The 26,734-nt window shown below is 38.0% G+C and overlaps 2 protein-coding genes across 7 annotated transcripts; one reads left to right on the forward strand and one right to left on the reverse strand.

Annotated features, from left to right (window-relative positions):
* Nucleotides 1-116: 116 nt before the first annotated feature.
* LOC138138401 (prominin-like protein) lies at nt 117-24,109 on the forward strand. 5 transcript variants are annotated; one of them, XM_069058314.1, is made up of 16 exons: nt 117-298; nt 14,405-14,821; nt 18,671-18,944; nt 19,534-19,721; nt 19,774-19,938; nt 19,989-20,113; nt 20,297-20,745; nt 20,801-21,230; nt 21,284-21,466; nt 21,517-21,651; nt 21,701-21,859; nt 21,919-22,040; nt 22,148-22,198; nt 22,733-22,879; nt 23,122-23,217; nt 23,270-24,109. In XM_069058314.1, exons 2-16 carry the CDS (start codon nt 14,518-14,520, stop codon nt 23,283-23,285), a joined length of 2,844 nt encoding a protein of 947 aa, XP_068914415.1. In that variant the 5' UTR covers nt 117-298; nt 14,405-14,517; the 3' UTR covers nt 23,286-24,109. The 5 variants fall into 5 exon arrangements, with proteins under 5 accessions (XP_068914415.1, XP_068914416.1, XP_068914417.1 ...); XM_069058315.1 differs by having other exon boundaries at nt 22,736-22,879; XM_069058316.1 differs by lacking the exon at nt 22,148-22,198.
* On the reverse strand, nt 23,723-26,670 carry LOC138138406 (sodium-independent sulfate anion transporter-like). Of its 2 annotated transcripts, none has more exons than XM_069058325.1 (7): nt 26,479-26,670; nt 25,998-26,429; nt 25,727-25,947; nt 25,337-25,679; nt 24,985-25,287; nt 24,793-24,938; nt 23,723-24,745 (listed from the first exon to the last, which is right to left on the reverse strand). In XM_069058325.1, the coding sequence occupies exons 1-7, from the start codon at nt 26,600-26,602 to the stop codon at nt 24,398-24,400; spliced, it is 1,917 nt and encodes a 638-aa protein (XP_068914426.1). In that variant the 5' UTR covers nt 26,603-26,670; the 3' UTR covers nt 23,723-24,397. The 2 variants fall into 2 exon arrangements, with proteins under 2 accessions (XP_068914426.1, XP_068914425.1); XM_069058324.1 differs by having other exon boundaries at nt 26,476-26,670.
* Nucleotides 26,671-26,734: the final 64 nt, after the last annotated feature.

Below are 26,734 nucleotides of genomic sequence, written 5' to 3' on the forward strand. Positions count from 1 at the left end.
GGCGTTTATCTAGTGATTTAGTCTCTATCATGTTTGATAACCGAAATGTTTGGGGTGTTTGCGCATGCGTCCTGTCAATACCCCACCACATACTAAGTTTACGCTTGAAAATACTGAAAAAGAGCGAGTTTGTGGGAGGCTGTAGTTGGGAACGGTGGTGTTACGTTGTGATCGAACAAAACAAATAAATCAATTGATGATATCGCGTGATAATTTGTGTTTTTAAAAGGAGTGCAGTGTCCAAGACCAGTTGGTAATCATTGTTTATGTGAGTGGAGTTGCTGGATCAAAACAAAAGGTAATCGCATCTGCGACTAGATTTGAAAATAAGTCGACTCCAGGGATCCTCCATCCTGTCAAAACATTGCCAGTTTCTTTCATCCGGTCTTCGCCATCCGTCCATTGTTTACCACGTTTCCCGATTCACAACCCGTTGTCTGTGCGCCTCATTTCGCACCTAACCGTTCCCGATTTTATTACGAAATTGCGACCAATTAGGCTTAATCGTCGCTAATAACTCGGCATCCTCCCGGTCCTTCGCCCCCCGATGGGTGAATGACACCCCGCGACCAAAAAACAAATCGATTTTTCCCCAGCGTAAACAATAAATGCGGCCTGTTATTATTTTGTAATTATGCCCGTTACACCCACCTCCAGCGCCACTTCTTTGTCTGGTGTTCGGTAAAAACCGCACCATGGAAATAATTCCCACAATTAGGTTGGTTTCAACAGTGCCATTAACTTTTTTAATTAGACCATTACTTAATCCAAATAAAATTATTTATGGTTTTTTCGCACGACCTTTACGACTTCAACACCACTCGAACTCCACACGTTGCAGCGGAGTTCGGGGTTTTTGTCCTGGAAACGTTCTTTGTGTCGATTCGATCTTGATCTCAATTTGTTTGTATTTTACATTTCGGTCGAGCCTGCACGAAATACTGTGACACGTCTTGGTTTGCCACAAAGACCTCCCGATTTAACTCCACCGGAAGTGCGTGCTTCACGAAGCATCTTATCTGTTCGTTACTAATTGTCTGCACTGGTCTAGCCACAAAACACAACATTTCTGATCTTTTTCTTATCTCACTGGTAAAACCACCTAATGGCACTCAGTAAAAACAGAAATTAACGACTTGTTGTGACTTTCATTTACATTTAACATTACCGATCTCACTTTGTTATTATTGATTTCAGTAAGAAATGCAGAAACCATAAATGAACGCGTTATGGTAGCAACAGCAAGTACCAATCCACCATACCTTTGAAATCCAATATCTTGGATATTTATGGATTAAAAAAATGCAATAGTGATTCACCTTCGAGAAAGTCTATAAACTGTGGGTTTTAATGCACTCGAATGACATTTCGACCCACGGTATCAGGAAAGAATAGGCAATAAAACGTTTTGTTTTAATTGAATTAAGCAATAAATGAGGTAGAGATAAATTATGATGACATAGTTGTTGCTTCCGAGAGCCAAAAAAAAAGCTTCGAAGCTTAAGGATTAAAAATGTATTGTTCGAACAGGATTATCCTAAAACTATTAAGTTTATTGGATAATGAAGTGTTTTGAAATGTGTTTTCTGTATCGATTTTGGGCTCTAATGAGATAAAATCGTAACAATTGAAGGATAATCGTAGATATTTGCACATCCTGGCACAATAAAAGTTGGCCTATTATGTTACTTTTATTGCAAAGTAAATATTTTACTTCGCATATGAGGTTGGGCAAATTAATAAAATGATTGCACAAAGCTCTGACTAATTTACGAATTAAAACCAACTGTTACGTTTGGCGGTTACGGTGTCATGTTACTGAATATTCAGACGTAAAATTTGGATTTGCCACTTTCAGTTTTTGAGGTTTCGAGTTTTTCGAGTAGAAAGTGACGATAAAACCGATAAAACGATAAAACCGCATTTGCATTTAGACTTTTTTGAGCAGACATAAAATTTTGATTCGAGTCACTTTCAGTTTTGAAGGCAAAAAGTCGATGTCTTTTTCGAGTAGAAACGAAAACGATTGGCCTCTTTTAAAAACGAGTGTGCAATTAACACGGCGCTCTTGTTGCAGTTGGTAGATAAATTGTGAGCTAATAATATCCCGCGTGACTGTGCCGATTTAAAATGGGACGCAAGAGCGAAGACAAATTGTAGTTGTCTTTCAGGAGGGAAACAAATCACGAGCTGAAAGCGCGCACATCGATACCAATTATTCGCGAATGACCAACAACGTTGTTTGCGTTAGAGCAATTTATTAAAAATTTTAACGGCGCTCTAAATTCGTACTTTTTAAATATAATTTTACTTCATCGGTCTGGAATCTGGAGCTCGGGAGGCGCGGACGACCCAAACCGCACCGATTGACTCCCCAAATTGACTCCTTTTCGTCGTTTCAACTGTTCACATTCGGCGTCAGCCGTAACGGGATCGCATTGTCCAAATCTGAGTCCCGTGGAAATGCTTTGGGCTCGTAGATAACGGGATTATGGAGCCAAAGCACTGCGGATTTCGTCGGAATGAAAAGATAATGGAATTTGGACAAGGGTTGGGTATTTTATTTATAGAAAACGTCAATAAACCCTAATTATCGACGGCAGGATTTTAAAACATCTGGCCAAGGTCGCAGAGGTGGAAGGATGATCGTCTTGTGGAACGGCGTAGGAGGTGGATGAAAAATTGATCCGTACTAAATTAATTTTCTATCGGTGCGGAGGAAATTTTCAATTTGATCACGAAATGCACTAGTTTATCGACATCGCCATAATCCTTACTGTGTCAACCGCCTTTTTAGAAATAAATTATTTGTTAAGAGAGTCTTATGTAGTTTTAATGGGCGGTTAGGTATTTATGTGCCCCCAATTGATATTCGATACTTTTTTGTGTTGAGACAATTGCGGTGGTAACAATTTTACATAACAAAATTATTTTGTCCAAAACAATGGCAACATTGTATAACTTAGGTGCAAATAAAAATCAAAAACAGTTATTTATGTAACATGTAAGTAAAGTAATAGTTTTTTTTTTACGAGAAGGAAAATTTGCCGCACGAGCGAAGCGAGTGCACAATTCCCTCGAGTAAAAAAAACACACTTTACTAATGAGTTGCATACAAAAAAATTTTGGCCACCGTAAGTTTAAATTTAATTTGACAACATCTGTATCATAATTTATGAATGAAAAATTTTATAATTGCGTTAAAAAATGACACGCTACGGCACTTTTTTTAACGCAAATGTGTGAAAAAATGAACCGCTGTGGCCTTTTTTTGACGCTTCTCGACCGATTCAAAAATCACATACATATTTTATGAACGCAAATGAATGAAAAAACCTGTGCATTTAATAATGGACGCCGAGAAAATATACTTATAATGAGTTTTTTTTAATCGATTTATTACATTATCGTGATTAGGATTATCAGGAAAATGGCCAAAATATCATAGATACTGATGATTATTTTTATCATCATATGTGCTGAATAGACGTTTCTACAACGAGAACATACAGGGTGTACCTAAATTAAAATAGCCGTAAACCACCAAGACATTTGAAGACGATTTTTAAAAATTCAAAATTCCCGTCATTTCGGCTCCGGTCGACGCTAATGTAGAACAAATGAAAGTGAAATGGTAAAAAAGCTATGACGAAAACGATACCACGCAAGAAATTTGATACTGACACTAAATTGTGTCGGAAAATCAGACAAAAATTTTTTTTATTATACCTGAATCATAATCTGTTTTTGACAGTAAAATGGGTGCAAAATCGGCCATTTAAAGCACTAAAGCTTTAAAGCTGCTTAGGTAACAACAAATTCACGTACATTTTGAACAATGATAAATAGACATTTATACACAATTTATGATAGCAACGAAACAACAACAATTAACAATTTCACCAACGCTAGTTAAAGTTAACTGTAGGTTAAAATACTTCGTTACTTTAGTTACCTATTGTTATAACAATGTTTTCGTATATTTTAACCTACAGGTAACTTTAACTGGCGTTGGTGAAACCGGCCCTACGTCACGATTAATGACACAGACATTTTTGAAAAAGGTGTTTCAATTGACTTTTTTTGTTATAATTTTCAGATTGAAAAGCAGGTATAATAAAAAATAGCGTATGATAACACGTGTATAAGGGCCTTTAAAGCACTCGCGACAAGTTTAAGAGAGCGGAGTGCTTTTAACGTCGCAAGTGCTTTAAAGGCTTTCTTATAAACTTGCATCGTAATATACTATTACTTTTAGCCTACCTTGTTCACGGTAAATGCTGAAAATGTTGTCCTTGATGCTTGTCCACCCGGGACCATTAATTGACGGACCTTTGAAAAATGAAAAAACTTCACGATCTTCCCGAATTTGGGCACTAGCTACCACGACTCATCCGCTTAGTTCTTGTACCGAATTTATCTGTATCGTATTTATTTAAATCCGAAGATCTTGGTGACTAAAGCGTTGGCACAATAAATAAAATAACTGTTACAGTATTTGTGCTTGGACCGCGTTGCCATCCCCCGCACCGCACGCGAGAACAATATCCGTTAATTCCACGTTTGTAAAATTTGGCATTTTAAACGATTTAAAGCAAATACACGATTATTAACACACTGGTACACTGCACCGTTTGTCGTCGAGCTGCAACTAATAACTGATTTACGCCAACCGAACCTCCAATAAGAAGATCCGTTTTTGTCATACAAAAAGTGTATGAAGCGTGAAAAAAGCGAGGGTTCGCTTTTTCTTTACTCTTGCTTGTATAATTTCGATTATGAAATCAAGGCAGTGGCACGTCCACAATTCTTTATTGCCTAAATTACCAATGCCATGCCATTTGTTTATGTATCCTTGCTCCTTACGTTTTTCAAAAAACGCATTTTTTCCATTGATGCAGGAGTATTCATTTTGGAAGGATGAATGCTAAATGCTAAACTATTAAAAGTTTCTTAAGTGCACAATTAGAAGTAGAATAATTGCACAATTAGAAGTAGAATAATTAGGGGAACGGTATGATGTGGCTGATAGTGTAATTACTTTGCGTGTCTAAGGCTGGAGTAACACTTTATTAAATTTGGCATTCAGTATAGTACAAATACCTTCAATTCCATGATATTTTTTTACGATGGAAAATCGCCTTAACTCTTGCAAGGGTGCAGATCCGGATGAAATTTCATTAGTCTGAGAAAGATACTCTGGATTCGGATCTATGGGTTCTCGTGAAACAGAAAGTGTTAGCGTTAGGAATATGTATGTTGAAGCGAATAAAGGGGCGAAAGCAAGGAAAGAAACAGATGAATGGAGTAATAGTACTCGTAGTAATAAGAACAAATTAAGGGTCAGAGTTGTGTGAAAAGTGTGATAAAGAAAAACATTAACTAAGTGGACTAAGAAAGAAGAAGAACGTGGAAGTGAAGTGTATTTGGACCGGAATTAAGAATAAGAAGAAGAAGTCAGAAAATACAGAGCGTTCAAAAAATGTGTGGTACAGTGACGTGGTGTTTGCTTTTGATGGTGATGGTTATATATCTGAAAGAAACGTCAAAGTAGACTGAATAAAAAGGCGACCTGCGTTTGTAAAAGAGAGATAAAACCGTGGTCTGCTTGACCGCAAATTTTTTTGAACGCTAGTTATTAGTCCTAGAATGGAGAGGCATCTTAAATGTGTTGGAAATCCAGAGCCCGCAGTTACCAGAGAATTGAAGTAGATAGGGCTCTGTTTATTTAAACAAGATGAAATGTCAGAAAAATACAAAATGAGGAAAGTGGTGTCAAGGTCCAATTGAGCAATATTTACTTATTTGTGTCATTTTGCGAACGCTACGAATTGTGTGGGATATTTGGCATAAATCCCAAGAAATGACAAATCACATTAGCGATCACTTCCTTGATGTTGACTTAGATAGATAACGAGACACAAATTTAGAGCCTGTTAACTTATTAAACTCAAGATGGAATTAAACTACATCTACCAGGTTTAGAACTTTTAAACCACTTTTTTTTTGTAAAAGAATCAACATTAACATTCTCGTGAACTACAAAGTTAGAAGTTTATGTTTCGTGGTCATACCCCGCGGGCATGTTACAAAACTCCGGACCCGTTGATCTAGATATATTTCACAAGAATGCACCAGCGTATTGGGAATTTTGAGGATGTGGTTCTATCGCAGAATATCCTGTCCAAGGCACTGGTGACGTATTAAGAGAATAACACTCGATAGAACTACACTTGAATCGATCTGCATTTGTTTGTGTTACTTATCAAATGTGCGTATATGTGTACAGCTTATGAAAAGTAAACACTAGTGCACATTAGTTTTATCGGTTTGATCAAATTGAGCTTTCCAAATAAGATATTGGTATGTTGATTTAATGGGCAGTTATTGTACAAAGCTCTGGTTGCCAACAGTTTAAGCATGGTTCTTTTTGTTTAACAGTATTGTAAAGTACAATGTGACGGTCTTTATTCAGACGCCAGATATGCGAGGTTTTGCTTTGGAAACTTGCCACCAACCGTCAAAGAAAACGTGTCGTAAAGTCACATTAAATCATTAAATCAAGTGAATTATCGTGAAAAGAAGCAAGTCTGGATGGGGTATGAATCAGATTGTTATTTTTATAGTTGGGGTCAATGGTTCAAATGAGACAGTTAAAACGATGGGGTAAACAGATACGTAAAAGTTGCAGGAAACAGAATCTTAATATGTATCCTAGGATAATGAAACGTAATCATAAAAATAAGATGTAATAATAATGTGAGATAATGTGACTTAAACACAACATTGGAAGTTGGTGAAAAATACAAAGATCCTGTGAAGGACACATTGAACGAAAAAAGAAGAAAACATAAAAGTGATCAAAGGAAGTCGAAAGATCTACCAAAAGTAAATACTGACAGGTTGTACCGAAAACAAGGTAGTACCAATGGCACCAATGCGCTCCGCCACTAAAGTGCGTCTATCGATATTTTAAAACGACCTTTTGATTCCTTTATTGGTTTATTGTTCGCTTAACGAGGGTTGTCGTAAAAGTGGTGAGTACCGATCGTCAATAATCCGCAGGTACCATCAATAACCGATTGTACCTGCGGATATCATGGCGACCCTAAGGTGGTGGTGGCGCCACTCATTAGATACGGTACTACCCTTGTCAGTGTCCGTATCGCACCCCACTCGACCGATCAAGTGTACCCCATCCTTAACGGATTGTCCGACCACCCCCCATAAAACGAATCCTTGGGACCGGCCAGACCTTTCTAACTCTCGTCGTGTGTCTTTGAATGTAAATCTTCCACTTTCTTGTGTCATTTTTACTCGCTTTGAATAATTATTATTTTCATATGAGTAGTCAGATGACTTTTCAGGTATGAGGCGGAAATTTGAAGCACGAGGCGTTAGCCAAGTGATGCAAAACAGGCCGAATACCTGAAAACTGACAGCGCACAAATATTGAATAACATTTTTCGTGTTTGTGCAAACTCTTAAAAAACATAATTAATTGTAAATTTTGAGGTTATCTTTGACAGATGTCAAGTCAGGTCTATAATCGGGAAAGTTTATATATTTAGTTATATACCACTTTCCCAGTCATGTATCTCAGGAAACGAACATGAAAAAGTATTTCAAACCACACTACATGGTTTATTTACTCCGATTTTGGTAAATTCACCAAAGAAAAGGTATGAATCCTCGGGAGTACTTTTGAAAAATTGAATTAAGAAAAGTGAAGTGAATAAATAGCAGCAAAAAATGTTCAGAAATAAGAAATAAAAGAACAAGAAAGAAGATGTGAAAGATAAGAAAAGTAGGAACATTTTAACGAAAAAGTGACCGTGTGGATTTAGCGAAAAAATTTAGAATTATTTAAATTTAAGGTATGAAGGAATGCATTTTAGTTGAAGGACAAAATTGGAGCAAATTAAACTAGTAGGAAAGAAAAAAAATGCATAAATAAAAGAAAAAAACGGAGATATTTCTGTTTTCTTAACAATTTAAAGAGAAAAGGAAAAAGAAGAAGTTATGGAAAAGATTTGTCAATAATTATGATTAAAATAGGACATTTAGAAATTTTGAGAATAAATCAAAGGTGAGAAATATAAAAAAAGTAGGAAACAAGAATCCATAGATAAAAATTTAATAAGAAACTTTAGGCCCTTGGTGCAAAGAAGCCATCGATTTCATTAATGTCATCGGAAACCGACTGATTGCGGAATCAGGCGATTAAAAATCAAAGAAATTCCTTTTCGAGAGGATTTCCCTTGCTATTCAACGTGGAAACGCTGCAAGCATTCGGGGCACTTTTCCCGATTTCGCATTATTATCGGAAATTTTTGCATTGTAAATCAAAAATGTTATTAATATAATAATATATCAATTAATATATAAGTAAATGAAAATTAAAAAAATATGGGAAAGTTTTGTTGAAAATTATTAAGAATTATTCAGAAATTTAAATATTTCAGAAAATGGAAAAAATGTGTACGTAGGATTAACAAATACTGAAATAAAACCGTGAGTGGTATGACAAAAAAAAAAGAAACGGAAAGAGTGTAAGGAGGGAAGAAGAAAGAACATAAAAATAGAATATGTAAACAACTAAAAAAATATTACTGTAATAATACTGATTAAATTGTTTTTCCGTATTTATTTTTATTTAATCAGCTCAATTAAGACCATAATTAATAGCAATTAAAATGTAATTGTGCATAAAGATGTAACTGCAACCTGTTAGCGTAAAATGACACCAACTGTCACGACTCTTCGATAACAAGTACGTGATGAGCACTTGCTGTATTATTAAAATATTAAACAGACCAACAGTACAAACCAAAAGTTGAACGTTTTTGTTGGGCTTTTATTAATGATAATAATCACCAATAGAGTGAATGCACTAAAAGTAACGGCAATAAAAAGCCTGTAATAAATATTTTTGCACCATATGTTAGACTGTTCAATTAGCAACACATTACATAATGAACTCAACTTTCAGGTGACGTTTGACATCGTTATTATCTAACATCGACGACAGCTAAAATCTGTCATTTTGTTGCTAACTCTGTAGTCAAACAATTTTTTTTCAATTAATTGTAACCGAACTCGGATTTCGCGGTATTAATTTTCAATTTAATTAGGATTTGCTGAAAACACAACGTACACGGTGTAATGGGAAATTCATGTGTTATCGCGGTTCATCAAGAGATGATTCATGGAAGTGTATGTGTCGTCCGGTTAATGCCTCCTCGGTATGATGGCAAGACTGCGAATGTCGCAGTTCTTGCAACAGTATCGCGTTGACTACCAACTACTCACCAACAGAATTAAAAGTAAGAAATCGTCATCTACGCAATGCTGCCATAAATCATACACAATCTATTGTCACATTGTCTCATTGTTGTCTAATCTAGAAATTATTAGTTTGTCATTCAATTAAAAAAAAATATTTCCAAGAAACCATTGCTTCGTATAGTTGGTGGAAGCGAAGTTGATTCATATAGGAGGAAGCGAATGATCAGACCATTTGATCATGTGTTGAAGATAGTGATGACTGACTGGAGCTTAAGTCACTTTTTCTTGCAAATATCTCTAGTGAAGGCATCGACTTGTCTTTTACCACTGGTGCTGTATTTGTATTTCCGTCAAGCAACGGTCTAGAAGGAACGCACACACTCATAGCTTTGTTATTTTAATCCAGTTACACTTGTAGATGGAATTGTCGTTGTAAAAGCAGATAACACGATTTGTACATTTCAACAATTAAACTGACAGGATGACGTCTCTTAGATCCACTAATGCGGCTCCACAATAAACTCCTTATCTCGATCTCGCGGTGCTTTTTTCAAGCGATTACATCCAACTCCCGGACCGTTGCCCTCCGGGCAACGCGACAACGCCACCAGTTCCTCGTTTCCGGTCGTCCAACCGGAAACGCCGTTAATTTTTCTCGATTTTCGTCCAATTCGTCGTCGGTGTCGTCGACTTCTTGCTGACGCAACACGTTCGCCGTTCCGGAGGAAAGGTAATAGAATGTTTACACGGTCGATGAATGTCGCGCTCGAGTAAACTCGACCGTGCACTGGAAAAACTTAAATAAGAGTTAAGGGAAAATGGAAAAACGGGAAGGATTCTTGGGGAGGGCGTCAGGTGAATGGCGACGCCGGGGTGGAAGTGGTTTTTAATTAATTTCAGTCTGGCGATCTTCACCGGGGTAGTTTTTTTTTCAAATACCTGTGAGCGAGAAAATTTATCCTGCAGGTGATTACGAATTTTTTTTGTGTTGGAAATGAAAGGGATATCGTGAACATGCAACAGTTTTTGACGTTCAATGTTGTTATGAAAATTTTAATCACGCGATGTTTTCTAGCACAAAATTTCAGCAGGTAATACGAATTTCAGGGAGTTCGTAGGTTAGCGGGTTACAAAACTAAATCGTAATCATGTGATAAAATGTCATATGTTTAGTGTAAATAAAATAAAAATGCTATTGTTACATTTAGATAACTTTTTATGGGACTGTTATTTCTTAGAAACTGATCTCTTATCATGGGGAGTTTTTGATGATTAATGTACATAATGTAGTAATTTCCTCGAGCAGGTTACAGTTAATTATGGATTATTTATTATATTACGTATTTTTAAACGCAACATTTATGTTCCTTTTCTATCCTTTGGTCTCTTATCTCCGCTTTCAATTTTATGTTTTATTGACAGTTACTGACTATCGAACTACAAATAGATGTAAATTTATCAATGTGATTTGGAAGTTTTTTGAATCATTGATTTGTTGTTTTGTTCCCAATGTTAGTACGTTTTATTCCTTTCATAAAATGTATTATCTTATTTCATATTCTTCATACTCAGCACCTCAGTCTTGATAAGTCTTGAATATTTAATCATTGTTATTGATTTTTTACCATCATTCATGGGTAATGATGTCTAGAAGTTTCCTGCTCTCCCACCCCTCAACAGTGAGTCGCTATCATTGTAAAGAAATGGTTGTTTATGGTGTGAATTTTCAATTTGTTTTCTTCATTTTTTCAATTGTCCAACAACTTTATATTTCTCATTTTTAACCTTTGGATCTAGGAGATGTACTTTTGGTATGAATTTTCTAGTTTCGTTTATTTTGTTAATGTATATTTTCGTCGTGATGTACCTTCCATTTATTTATGCATTTCATCTTTTATTCTACTTCGGTAGGTGAGGTAAAGAGCGTTCGAAAAAATATGTGACCAAGTAGTTTTGTTTTCGTTAACGCATGGTATAGTTTCATCAGCTGTCAAACCGTAAATGTCAAACGTCATTTGTTCAGCGAGAAAGTAGTGCTGTGAATTGTCTTTCGCAAAAAACACTGCTTTTAGAATTGATCAAGGTATTTCTTAGCACTACGTGCTAGTTTTTACTTTAAATTAATGATTTCAATTTACAATAAAGTAATAATAATTTATTTGTCAACGTTCTATTACAATAGACGTTAAACAATTACATACTTCCTTTACTTAAAATAATTATTTGTAACGAACATCAATGACAAATTTCAGGAGGTTGTTTTCAGCTCTCCCACGGAAATAGGAATCTCTTCTTTGTATTATTAAATTTATATAAATGCAAGATTACCGCACCATCAAAAACAGATCCATTACGGATACCACAACCAGTATTTGAACAATAACTGTTGTCTAGACAGTTTCTGAAAGGAGGCAACGTCAAGCTCTTCAGAAATGAATGACAAAATTCCACAGATGCTCACTATTGTGTTTTATGAACAGGAACAGATAATTATCTGGAGGTTTAATGTTAATATTGTGTACATCAGTTCTAAACGAATAGGGAGATGTCCCATTATTAATTATTTTGTGATAAATACAAGCTAAATGTTTAACCAAGACAGTTTTTTTTTAACTATGGGAGATATTGTTGCGTCCACATATGCCAAATTTAATGATGATGATGTTGATCAAAGTGAGGTTACGTATCTGAATTACATATAAGGATGACCTGCATTTGTAAAAGAGAAATAACCATTGCCTACTAGATCACAATTTTTTTTGAACGCCCGTTACCTAGATATATTTTATTTCAAAAGTATAATCTGTAATTTCACATTTCTTTCAATTCAATGTGAGTTAAATTCTTCTTTTGGTTTCTTCTGTTTTAGTTTTATCGGGAAATTTCTATTTTTCTTATTAAATTGTCTTTAATTTTTTTTTTCTCACTTTCGAGACTCACACCCAATCCTTTCTCAATATACAGGGCGTATTAAAAATGACATAATATTTACATCACATGATTCTATGACGATATACATAACATGGAAGCACCAAAACTCTAATACATACCATTCACTCATGGAGCTATTAAGAGTCAAACTTGGAAATTTGTTTCGATTGTAATCGAGAAATACATTTAAGTAGCATCAATAATACATAACTCCACAAGTAAAATAAATATGTATTCCAGGACTAATTTTACCATTTTGATTATTTGTTTATGTATTTGTAATTTCATTTTTTAAAATGCTGTTCATAAATTTTGAAATTATTACAACATGGCAACTAAGCTAGAGAAATTTTTCGAACTTGAGTAAAGTCAGAAAGTAACAAAGATTGTCGTTAATGTCATTTTTGATAACAATAATAATTTAAAAATTAATCCTTTGAGGCCAAATTCGAATTATAATTGTTTGTTATTCAACGTAGATTCGCGTGACATAAATATTATGCGCCATTTTCAATACACCCTGTATAATCACTAGGAAAACATTTCAAATAGTTTTGATTTGAATAATCTCATTTACATCTGGTTTATTCAGTCTAAATTCAGCTCTATTTCTTATCTTTAGTCCTCCATTTTTGTTTCTGTCTCTATAGTCCAATATCTAAATTGTTTTATTTTTATTTATAAAAATGTTAATAGAAATAGTATTAGCCGTTCACGATTGTTTTAAACACCCAGCAGGCCAGGATATTTTTTTGTTAGATTAACGTCAGGGCCTGTCATTTGACGTTTCGTTTTTAAATATTGGCCTTGTGTCAATTCCGTCAATAATTTAGTTAATAATAATAATTTACCAATTTTAATACATATTGGGTGATTCAAAATGATTGTGGCCAAGTATGGCAACTATGTAAGAAAATTTATGTGGCAACTGTGTGAATGGGGTAAAGTTGACATTTGTATGACATTTCATAAGCGTGCATTTGATTTTTTCAATTCCATTACACATTGATTTGATAACTTATAAAATTGCGCGACTATGAACTGTCAAGGAAATGTCAATTCTACCCTACCCACACAGTTGCCACATAGTTGCCATACTTGGCCACAATCATTTTGAATCACCCAATATATGTATTAGGAACGTTCTTAAACGAGAACTGCGCTACAAATATGTATGTTTTATTTCAATTAAAATTTCAGATTATTGTTCCTAATGCGTTCAATTGATTAAAAAAATATAGCAAACTGGCAGCAGTGTTCGGTTCAATTATTACCTAAAATAGATTTATTTTGACAAATTACATTACTGCCAACTAAAATGTCAGATTTTCATAGATAGTCCGAATTTGAAACAATCGTGAATGCTGTATAGAATGTCGTCTTTTTGGTGAATTCTGTAATATACGAGGGTGGTTCATCGTTTATTGTACCGGACAGCCAAACCCTTGTGTTTATAATCACATAACTCCAATCCAAACGTCACTAAGTCTTCATTTAATTGATGGGTACAAGAATGAACACATCTTAAGAATTTGGCAGTTTAACAGCAGTATGTATCATAAATTCACTAAAAATTTATTACCACTTATCTGTTAACGTATAAAATTTGATTTTGTTCACAACTTTTTTTTCGTTTCACTGTTATCAACAATTACTTTATGATGAAATAAGTGGTTCAAGATTTGTTATCAGTAACCTAAAAATCAATTGTTTTTTTTTTTTCAATTCACATCTTTTGTCACGATTAAACGAATACATATTTAGAAAAATAGTTTCTTTTTTTGTCTGATTCTTATCCCTTAATTTGTAATTAGTGGTGTTAAGTTATTTAGATTTTTATCAAATTTTAATTACTCCGTTAATGTCTTAATCCGCTGTCTTATCCATTTGTATTTTGTTTTTGTAAGCCGTAAAGTTATCAAGTCATTACGTTGCGCCACTGGTTTCCGGTGCTAACGCGCTGACAAAATAATAAGCCATTAAGAAAATGACCGCGAGTCCACCACCATACTTGTTTTTCCTTTGAAAAACTCGTTTAAAAATGTAGCAATTGAGATAATTAAACTTCATGGTACGACTCGTCGTAGACGACAATTCCCCTCCTCCCCCATCGGCTGCTGCAAGTGTAAATTCCACTGTGCCATCTGGTCCTCAGCATTAATTTTTTCCAATTGCTTTGTTGCAGATCTAGAAGCGCACAGCTGTCGTCGACGCCGCGACTAAACATCCTTCTTATCAACCGGATTATGGAGGGAATCCGATAACGGCGTCGCGTTGAAACAGTCACAATTAGTCGCTATGGCGGTCATCACCGAGAGGCAGAGGGTCAACTTGGTCAGCCTGCTGGTGACGGTGGGGGTGTTGTTCGTCGCCGTGAGGGTGTCCTCGGGGAGCTTCGCGACGCGCATCAACAAGATCAGCGAGAACCTGGACAGAGCGCTGTCGGAGGTGTTGGACCAGAGGCTGCCGAACTTCACCGAGTTGACGGACAATGCGACGTACGTCAGCGATGCAAGTTTCGACTCCAGAGGGATGGCGGGGCTGTACAACTTCACCGTCGCTTTCATAAACTTGATTCTTCCCAAGGATATCTATCCGGAAGGTGAGGATTGACGATAACGGGACACCGTAATTGGAGGTTCGCGGTGGACGTTCTACGACCTACTGACCGTCGACGTAATTTTGCATGTTTCATGTAATTTCGTGGCCGTCAGCGTTCGTAACCTACATTGTTTTCTTCTTGTGCGTATGTCGCAACGCTTGATTTATGACATGCGGAAGCCGTAATGCGGTCCCGGTTTTTATTACCTATGTTATTTTGTTGTGTTTTCATGGAAGAGCCGCTGTAGCCTAGTTTTGATTGGTTTTGCGCAATTTGCGGAAGGAAGATTTTATGTTGTGGCCGTCGAAAAGCACGTCTGAGCTCGATTCGAGCCCCGCCAGACAAGGAATCTTAAGTGTATTTGGCAATTGCCACACACAAAATAATGTATGACACACTTGTATTGTGTAGCAAATCAATATCTTGCAACATCTTATCGGCGGTGACTTTTTTTCTTGATGTTTGTATGAAAGGATTTATGGAAACAACATTGAAAACTGGAGTATGTATGTACTGGTTTTTTTCGTTATCAAAATTGCAAAACTTATTACATACTAGTGAAAAATTTGCACCTTTTTCAAATTTTCTTTGTTAATTTTTCCGGAAGTGACTGCAACCTGGTAGATTTCAATTTGGAAATTTCAGTGCAAAAGTTGGCAGTTTTGTTTGTGAGAATTTTATTAAAACATCTTTTGGATCTTTTAGAAATATATTCTGTGGTGTTTAGCTTGGGTCAAAGTTAAATATGATAATTTTATAATGAAAAAAAAATCTTTCATCAGTCGAACTATTAATATTTTGTTATGGACGTTATCATTTATACGAATTAAAAATAAATTACGATGTATTAAATGCTCAATTTCTATCGGGTGTTCATTTAATTTATCCTCAAAGTAGGCGTTGAACAGTCGATTGTGAACGCACCACTCATCAGTCTGCAGAGTAAAAACACAAACAACGCAAACAGTGAGTTTACATTTAAACAGCCGTGATCTGTAGTCCGTGGAGCGTTCACAATCGACTCTTCAACGCCTACTTTGAGGATAAATTTAATGAACACCCGATACAATAAAAATTTACGAGGTTTGGGAGTAGATTTCCTCGATAGAGGGTGAGTTTAAAAAATGTGAAAATTCGTAGTGATTTTTTCTCCGGAAAATTAATTAAACTACAATTTTAGTTCAAATTAAAGATCTCCACGAACCTGATTAAATATTTAGCAAAAGTAACATTCTTGAATTTTTTTGCTTTTAGCGACTGAAAAATATTCAAATAGCGAATGTTATCTGTGAGAGGCTTTAGAGAGGCCCATTAGGGAGGCAAAATTTTAAGAATAAATACAATTATTTTTTCTGGAAAGTTTATTTTTAAGATTGATTTTTTTTGTGCGTTTTTAAATTACACTTAATCTGAAAACTAATCAGGTGTATTCCGGGAAAGTATATGAAATTAGAGCGATCCTATATCAGCTTATCTTTGTATGATGTTACGTTAATACGTGCTTAATCTTGTTTTAATTGCGAAATGAATCACTTGGTAATTAAATTCCAAGCTCCTAAATCGCTCTTCCTTCTGTTAATTTTTTCCAGAATTTTCTGAGAGAAATTCCACCAACATTAAACATTATTTCTATCGAGAAGATTTTCATTTAGCTTTCGACAAACTTAGTACATTCGGTATTCGAATAATGAGTAAAAGTTTACAAAAACATGGGTGAAAATACTAAAATATTCAGTCGTAATTCCGCAGGGCACGAATTATTTCCGAAAACCTTTACAACTCACGAATGCTTTCGTGAATGAATTCATGAGTTTATCATAAGATCTGTTTTGAACCACATTTTGAAATATCGCACTAAATAATGTGATAATCTTGGTGCATTTTTTTTTGTTCTACTTAAAAATGGGAACATGGACATAAAACTGTATTAGGTACAACAAAATTTTTGAAATACATACGTTTTTTCGATATACATATTTTATCACAAATTTGAATAAAAAACTTTCCCATATGATGCGAAGTTTTTGGGAAACATTGTATAAACTGTTAAATGCAAGTTTTCATTTCTGGAAATTTTCCGCTTGGACTGTAAGAGGGTAAATTTCGTTGAAAACAAAACTAACACAAAATACGTTTGACATTTACAAACTAGACAATTTATTTTAAAAAATCAAGAGTGTACTTTGCTCGTTGCTAAGGAAACAAAACCGAGACAGATGAAGCTCAATAAATAAACGACGCCATTACTGTTTAAGAGTGTTTTGTACAATTTTAAAAAAATTGTGTTAAAAACTGGTAAGTGAATCCACCAATGAGTAATTCTCAGTTTTTAAAGGTATACACCTATAAAAATACTATGCGACTCAAGGGTTATGTGTGGAAGCAGTTTCGTGAATTTTGTGTGGAAAGAAGCTTCATTTCATTGTAATTTTTTTAATACGTAATTAGACTTCATGATATTTTTCAGTTTTTTATATTATTTCATTTAAAATCACCACAGTTACAATATCAATATTTGATTGGCCGAATTCGTTACTATCCGCCCATTAGATAAAAAGTAATGTTATCACACTTCTAGTACTTTTTGCTTTGTGGGTTGGTAGCGCGCAGCTTTCATTTGTCCATGGGACATTCACACATTTTTTGCATGTTTGAGAGTTGCTGCAATCACATTTACTTGTCTTTATTAAGTATTGTTGCGTTTTCCATAAAAATTAATGTTATTAATATTTGACAGTTTGACAGATTTGTCCCCAAGACACTCTCAATTTTGAAAAATTTACGCTACGAATGAACCCAAGCACAGATCTAAATACTTAATTTTCATTCATAGTTCCGTGAAAATAAAAATTTTACGTTCTTGACACGTCTTTAAAAAACGATTATAGGTTCGGCATGTGAATATCTTTGAAGTAGATCAAAGCCGGAGGCCACTTTTTCAATTTATTAACGTGACAAAGAGCCGCATATTTCATACGCAAAGATTATAAGGTCGCAGAACTGTTGGCCACAGCGACGCTCATAACTTCCGCTCCGTTGGAACCTAAACGATCCGACCTTCACTAAAGCCACCTAATCAAGTTTTCCCAATCCGTTGGCCGCAGATTAGAAACCAAAAAGTGTCCTGAAAAATCCACCCCACCATCCCGTGACGGAGTTTAATGCGAAAACGAGGAAGTTCGTGATGTAAATTTGCGGGTCACGTGTCCCCAGGGGGACAAGATGCGCCGGCGATAATTCTGCATTGTTCGCGCCTTCGGGAAATACAGGCGGCTCGTTGCCAAGTTTACGTAACCCATTTAACGGCGTCTCTTTCTATTATTGTTAATTAATTGGACGATCCGAGTTTAACGGTCCCTCTCTTCGCTTTTTGTTTATTTTGGTAGCGAGCGGCGCTCTTGTGAAAGACTTCAAACAAACGGCGTGCACGTTTGGGGAGTGGACAGCTAGGTCCAAGGCGTCGAAGAAGTTATACCGCTGCGTCGAAGAAGCGATCGCCGATTCGAAATGCCACATGATTCACTCGTTTTCATTACAATTCGTTGCGACTTGCGATTTCGCTTTCGCAACTGGACCGTTTCGTGTCCATGTAAGAAGCGTGGCGGTCCGTTTTTCGACGTAAGAGTTGTGCAACGCAAACCCCCCGCGCGGTTGTTACGTTATTGCCATTACCAATGTCGATTCTTCGACGGCGGAAGTGACGGTTTGGTGGTAACAGCGGGATCGGCGTTTGTTTTGCAATAGTAACTATTGGTGATGAAGGTCGTCATGCGAGATGATTTCGTTGTGACCTTCCATTATCCGAGGGTGCAACTGGTGGAACGCGATTTACGCACTGTCACTTTGCAGGGTTCTTGACGATCGATCCCAATCACAACACGATCCACCTGGGCGACTACCAGCAGGAATGGAAGAGTTTGTTGGGACAGTACAAGGGCATCCTGACGATGATCATCATTTTGGGGTTGCTGATCGTGTTCATGCCCTTGTGCGGCATGTGCTTTTGTTGCTGTCGGTGCTGCGGAAGGTGCGGGGCCAGGTCGCAGCCTTTCGACAAGAAACACGACCTCTGCAAGAAGTGCGTCCTCGCCACCGTCCTCATAGGGTTGGGGACGATGCTGCTGTGAGTATTTTTCGAACGGGTTTGCTTTTGAGAGAGCAAGTTATGCAACCAACTATTCACTTGCGATTTTTTTTTAAATTAATCACGGTTTCTTGTGAGAAGTAAGTTTACAAAATTAAATTGGCCGTGAAGTTACAAACTTTAAATACCTTTTAGTTACTACATTTTGCCTTGAGCATGATTATTTATTTTTTCCAGTAACGCAATACTGTGTTGTAGAGATTATTCTGGATTTTTTCTTTTCTCATTATGTAATAAAATTCCCAACAAAATGCAAATCGTAAAAATATACAGTTTCATTTAAAACAACAAAGTCGTATTCATTTTCAGATAAACCGTAGCTATTATATTTTAATGGACCTCATAACAAGACGAGTAGGATGAAATTCTTGATTTCTTCGAATTAATTTTATACTTTCATTGTAGATTTTTATGAGATATTTTTCACTGAATATCTTGCGAAATCGCTTATTTATCGACGACTATTTTGGGCGAAAGTCAACGAACATTACTGTACTTTATTAATACATTTTTTCCACCTTGTTGAGCAATCCGCCCACACGCTGACCGTGGCATCTGCATTTTCCAGATTCGGTGTGGTTTGCGCTTTCGTCAGCAACCAACAAATGAAAGAGGGCGTCGACGACCTCACCGGCAACTTGAGAAAAGGACTCAAAGACGTGGACACTTACTTAGACACGACCAAAGGCCAGATCGACACTCTTTTGAACATCAACTACGGACAATTCGAGACTGTCTTAATAGAAACAATCAACGGTCCGTTTCTTATCACTTTTGTTAAATCGTATTAATCCAGTACTGATTGCAGAGAGTAGCGACATAGTTTACGACGAATTGGCCAACTATTCAAACGCCACTTCGATGACAGAATTGGCGAACGTTGTTGACAAGCTACCAGGCATCAGAGACGGTTTTATTGTTTTAAAATATTCAACGAATTCGCTGCGGGTGTATGCGTCTCAATTGAGCGATGGTAAATATTAGTTTTGTTGTAAACACAAAGTTAATTGGAGGTTGTTGTAGCGGTCAGGAAAGTGAAGAAGGATATGCTCGAGATCCTGAAGAGTCCGGAGTGCGACAGTTTTCCCAAGTGTAAAGAGATCAACAAGAACGTCAGTTCTTTGCAAACGAACATTCACTTCAACAACGTAAGTCGGTGTCAGTAACTGTGAACGAGTTCGATTCGAAGATTTTTTCGTAATATTAAACGATAATTTTAAATTTCATGCAGTACATTGACAGGTATTTTCCGAAGGTAAGGTGGAGTTAAAAATTCGATCGAATCGTTTAGTTTTTGTTTCCGGGCCCGCTAGTAATTTTTGTTTTGTCAGTTGCCGGACATTTCCGACCAAATGAGTCAGCTGGACAACTTCATGAAAAACAACGATCTCTTTGACGCCGTGAAGAATGGCAAAGAAAAACTGGAAAACATCAAGAACACAATCGGAGAGAAAGTGAACGAGACGTTGAAAGAAGCTCGGGTTAAAATTACGGAAGCCGGCGATCAAATCAGACTCGCCACCAAGAACGTCACCGACGCTGTCGGAGACTTGCAGCATCAGATCGACGTGAACACGGGCCCCGCCGTCACCACCGCCGACGAGTACATAACCTTGTACGGCGCGTACCCGTATTACGGGGCGCTCGCCATCAGTTGCGTTCTGCTGTTGATAACCATCTGCATCGCGCTGGGCTTGATATGCGGGATCTGCGGCAAGCGGCCGGAAGGCTACGGGGACGACTGTTGCAACAAGGGCACCGGCAGCGACTGCTTGGTTTGGTGAGTGCCGGAGCGTGGGTGAAGTCTGGGCTGATAATTGGTAGTTCTCTTGCAGCGGAGTGATCTTCATGTTTTTGTTGGGTTTCATCGTGTCCGTGGTGGTTCTGGTCTGTTTCGTCGTAGGGGTTGTGACGCAGAGGGTCGCGTGCGACCCCCTCCGCGACCCCACTAATTCGCAGCTCTTCACCCTGATCGACAAAATGAATCTCTCCGACTACTACATCAATTTCAACATAAGCACGGCGTTGGAGTCCTGCTACCAGAACAAGAGCATCTACGAAGTGTTTTATCTCAAGAGCAGATTCGACTTAGACGACGTGGAGAATTTTCTCGTCAAGATCAAAGACACTCTGGCGACTCTCAATCTCGGTTCCATCGACATTCTCAAGAATTTCACGATTTTAAGTGAGGCGGACAAGAATGTGTTGAAAGAGTTTGCGAATTCGGGTTTCGCAGACATCAATTTCGACGAGTTCAAGGACTTGGTAAGGTGGACGCCATCCAGTTTCTTCTTGTCTTATCCAAGGCTTTTATTTAGTTGAATACAAACTTCACGACTGTCAATTTGACCGATTTGTCGACCGAATTGGGCGATTTGATCGATGAAATGCCGAATTCTGCGTCCGATCTGATCAATCAATTGACCGTCAACAAAATGAATATCGAGATGTATCAAGAAAAAATCGTGGAGCCAATGATTAAGAACGCTACTGCAGTCATTGTAAGAAATCAATACTGTTTTTTTTTGGGGGTTAAAATGGGCATTTCCAGGAATTAGCCAAAACAGTAGAAGGCGATCTTAAACTCGGCCATGAGAGCTTCAACAAGTCCATGAACTTGTTGTTGGACGAGCTGGAAAACGCTGAAAAGATACTGACAGTGAACGGTACAGAGTTCTTAAATAAGGTAAGTTTTCGGAAATAGCAATGTCGTCTCTTGTAACAAGTCGTTTCAGACTGTCATACAATTCACCAATGGAATCGTGAAACAAGTACAAACGTACATCGACAGGGTAGTCGACAAGATCAAAAACGAGGTGGGACGCTGCGGACCCTTAAGTTTGGTCATCGACGCCACTTTGACATCTACCTGCGACAAGATCCTGTTGCCTTGGGTATGTACACTCCAGCATTACCAAAACTAACAAAGTGAAATAATTTCGTTCGGATGCAGAACGGCTACTGGTTCAGTCTGTTCTGGTCGGTGTTGCTCTTCGTCCCCACCATCATCGTTTCGGTCAAGTTGGCCACTCTGTACAAGAAGCGCACCTCGTACTCGAGCGATCTAGTCGAAGCGTGAGTTTTTTCCTTAACATGTCAAGTGGTTAGCGTTTCGTTTTTTGGTATCGCACGATACATCGCCTTTGTGTTGTTGGTAATTAGCTTTTTTGTTGTGGTTACAGCGAATATTTGTATGATACGTATGCCGATCGGGAAAACATACCGTTGAATAGGTAAGTTCAACGCGTAGGTGGCGCTTTAGCTTTTTATTTTTTATTTCTTGCATGTTACGCTCTCATCTAACCATACATCGCATTTCGTCATCTCAGAATCAACAGATAAGTCATTGCATCCTGTTTAGTTCTTCATCTGAGTGTAAGGAACTTGCTAGGGGTGAGGCGGCATCTTCAAAAACGGAAAGCAATAAATGTTGTTCGTTTTGACAATGAAGATGAGCCGTGAATTACCAGTTCTGACTTTTTCCCTTGTAGAATATTTCTTGTTTTTTTGAATTTGATTTGTACATAACCTCATTTTTAGAGAGAATGGTTGACAAGTGCGCCACCTGCGGCTGATTTTATCAACAATAGAATAGTAGAAATCTGTAAGACTTTTAACTTATAATAAAGATTTAACACCTGTATCTTCCAAAGATAACAAAGTTTCCACCTAGCACGTTTCAGGATCATAGTGGTTTTTAATTTTATTACTAACAGCACGCTATTTTTGTCCTGTTGATTCCCGTCTTATCATTGTTGATTTTGTAGCAGGAATGGTAAATCAAAGAAGAAGAACAAGAAGCACAAGCGGTACGAGGACAGGCCTGCTCCTTCGGCGGGAGGTGACATGGTTGTGAGGGAGTACGCGGCAGGTTCGAACCATCAGGACGCAAGATACGCCGACATGGCACCGAAGTAAGTGTGCTGTCAGTTTAGTTGTCAGTTTTTTTATTCTTTTTTCTTTCGCTATTGTAGGCGGAACGGGGGCGGTTATTTAATGTCTACTGGTTTCTAATTTAGTTGTATTTTTTGTTGCACTCTATACTCTCATTATTATTTATGATTATTTCCAAAATACAGATGTATTTTTCTAGCCGTTGATTTATTTTTGGTGTCTAATTGTGTTCGTCTGCTTTATTTGTGCGTTTGCTTCGTAGGCAATGGGAAGACTTCCCCGCCGGGGGGCCGCCGCAGTACCAGAGGGCGCCCACAGAGTACGAGAGACCTCCACCCTACTACTACCCAGGGGCTGGGTGAGTGTGTCGTCTGATTTTCACGTACAAAACTTGACCGTGATCTCTTCAGGGACAACGCTCAGTAGAGAGACTGAACTGAGAGTGGAGAAACTGCACAGACTGATTTAGCATTTTTATCCCATCGATACACCATTGATTTCTCATTCCAGTGAAGAAATGTGACGATCAAATCGACTTTGTGATTGTAAATACAGGGAGCAACGAAACGTCATTTTCATTTTAAATTAATTATTGATTATTGTGATATTTGTGACTGCCAGCGGAACAAAACTCAGTTGCGGTTTGTGAGTACAATCATAAAGCATCATCAGTCGTTCGCATTCTCCTTCAATTTTGAGATGTATCTAATCGTTGTCTGGAACAAACTCGAAGGACGATGCGATCGTGGTTGTGTTTATTGTTTAGCACAATTGTTTGCTCAACGTTCTTTTCAATGCCCTGTCTTTATTTTTATTTTTTGTGTGTGAAGCTCAATATGTGTTTAAATACAATTACGGCGTGAGTGTGTGTTGTTGAGTATTAGCCAATGCAGTAGTCAAAGGATGGATGGTTTAAAGGAATTCAAAATCGACACAAAATATTGAGGTGTACATAGAAATATTTTCATAATCGATGTGTTGATATTGTTATTTCAATTTCTCGATAAATCTGATTGTAATTATTAATTTTTTTTAATTCGCTTCATTACATGGGGGCACAAAACATTTTCTCGAATCGATTCCAAAGTACTCCACATTAAGTGTTAACGACTGTGTGGTACCATAAAACTGTTGTGCTCATTGTTTCTATAATAATATACAAATTGTAGCCAATTTTTGCCATATTCTTACTTGTACATGTATTTATATATTAGCATGTTAATAATAATTCCGATGTTTATAAAATACAAGAGATTTTAATTGCGAAACGTGCCACCAATAATCATCCTCACATCCTTAATCCTAGATAAAAATTTACAAACAATGGCTCACTTAAGTACATAAATATTGAGCGACTAGACAACAAAAAATAAAAGTGTGAGTCACGCTATGGAGGAATTTTTATTAACGCCGCATTTTATTGTAGATAATTACTTTATTTATCACAGATACTGACACGGTTACAAACCTGTAAAAAACAAATAATGACTTACGCAACTACACTTAAATGCCAATAGCGACATCTGCCAATAAGGCAGTTAAAACCTGTACCCTTCCAACCAGTAGTTCTTCAGCAGTTCATCTATTTCCTCTTCATTGTAGTAAGCCACGAACCCCTTAGGCGACAAACCCTCGAACACTGAACTCACGCTTGGTTTGAGATTGTAGAAGAGTAGTTCCTGGTGGCGAGCACCGAAGTCACGTGTTAGAGCCTCTATAACAGTAGCGGAGGTGTAGTCGGCTCCATAGATGTGCGAACAGTCGATAACGACAGGAATCTGCTGCTGGATCGAGTACTTGGTGACCAGGTTCCGCACGTAGACCGCCGAAGGGAACATGAGACAGCGATCGGGAGTCAACATCAAATACTCGATTCCTTCGCGGCTCTGAAAAGGAGTTGGTCATTTCAGTTGGGAAAAGTAGAGTCACTCACAGTGAGTTTCTTCAGGGAGATTTTGGGTCTGGCGGCGTGGTACAGAATAAACATGAAGTCGATCAAGAGACCGATCAAGATTCCAGTTTGCAAAGACACAGCTAAGCACGCTACGAAGGTGGCCAAAGCCGGGATCACGTCGATTTCTGCAACGATCTGGTCAGTTTAGATTTTTCCCGCGACGTTACGTACTTTTGGTTTTCCATATTGGTTTGATTGCTTTGACCTCGACCATGAAGAGTATCGCCGTGATTATTATCGCCGACAGGGCAGCTTTGGGGATGTAGTAGAAACAAGGGGTGAAGAACAAGAGGGCGAGGATGACGAGGACGCCAGTGTAGAGACCACCCAGTGGAGTTTTGACGCCGCTCGAGTGATTGATGGCGCCTCTGGACAAACTGCCAGAACCTGGAAACGCTTGCATGAAGGAGTTCGCCAGATTGGACGCCCCAATCGCGATCAGTTCTTGGGTACCATCCACAGTTTTTCCGTTCGCTAAAACATCAAATCTTAGTGGGCCGAATCAGATTTGTCACCGAACTACCGAAAGCTTTGCAAATGGAAATATCTTCAAGGATGGCGATCAGAGGTACCACGATTATCCCTGAGCCAAGGTCGGATATCATCTCCCAGACGTCCACAACGGTACCGTTTTTGGTTTCGGTGAAGCCGAACGGAGGAGGTCGTGGTGTTGGCAAGCCTGGTGGGATATCTCCCATGACCCTGAACGGTGGTTCTGCGTTTGAAGCAAAGTGATAACCAACGAGCCCAGCGACCACTACCAGAATAACATTGCGCGAAGTACCCACCAGCCAGAACAAAGTGTTGACCACGACGTGCCACTTCTTCGGTTCGATTGAAGGTCCGATTTTTAAATTTGTAACAACCTGCAACAATTTCTCAAATTTGCTTGATACCTTTTAGACCTGTTCACCTTGAGTATCAACAAAAGTGCGATACTGACGCCCCCTAGAACCGCATCCCACAAGCTCGTCTCCCCGATGTTGTAAACTATGTGCGTCCACATCTCCACGAAAGTCGTTCCTGTAGCCTTGATCCCTAGCAGATCCTTAATTTGTGAGCTCCCAATCATGAGAGCCGCTGCCGAAGTGAATCCTGACAAAACCGGCCCCGAGACGAAGTCGATCAAAAAACCTTCAAGGTAAGTACAGTAGGGGCGGTTGCGTCAGACTGGTGGAACTCACCTAGACCAAAAAACCCCAACAATAATTGTACTATCCCTGTCAGAAAGCACAATAAAATTGCGTGGTGCGGTCCCTTGTCTTTGACAGACTGGTAGGTTAGAAGGGAGGCGATTGAGGTGGGTCCCATTGGGACATCTTTGCAGCTCCCCAACACGATGTAAATGAAAGAGCCTAGAAACGCTGTGTACAAGCCCTGTTGAGGCGGCAAGCCTGCAATATTCGCATAGGCCAGCGACTGCGGTACCACCGTTAACCCAACTGTGATTCCCGCCACCAAATCGCCAACAGCACAGCTTTTATCATATTTCGGGAGCCAACTCAAAATCGGAAGTCTCTGGTACAGCACCTTCTTGGTACACAGCTTTCGGACTGTTTTCTTCATCCAACACTCATCCGTACCAGATTGTGCGAAACACTTTGTGTTGTCGATGACTGAAAGAGGGTTTAAAGTGCGAAAATGGCGATTTAGCTCACTCACTACGAATAAAATCGTTTCCTTTAAGCTGATCTGATTGGTCGATGTCGGCAATCGCGTAAGTCCCGTAGACGCCACCGCTTGAGCTACCCTGGTCGCGATCTTTCATCAAGTTTCTTTCTATCCCCATTCTTGGGCAAAAACTATTTGTGTATTGTTTTAGTCACAATGGTTTTGTCGTTGTAGATAAGCGTTTTGAATGTCGACAGATAATACCGCACTAACTAGCACTTCGAGGTAATTATGTAAATATTCAGTACGA

Source organism: Tenebrio molitor, chromosome 9 (genome assembly GCF_963966145.1).
Source record: "Tenebrio molitor chromosome 9, icTenMoli1.1, whole genome shotgun sequence".
In the NCBI taxonomy this organism is placed as follows: Eukaryota; Metazoa; Arthropoda; class Insecta; order Coleoptera; family Tenebrionidae; genus Tenebrio; species Tenebrio molitor.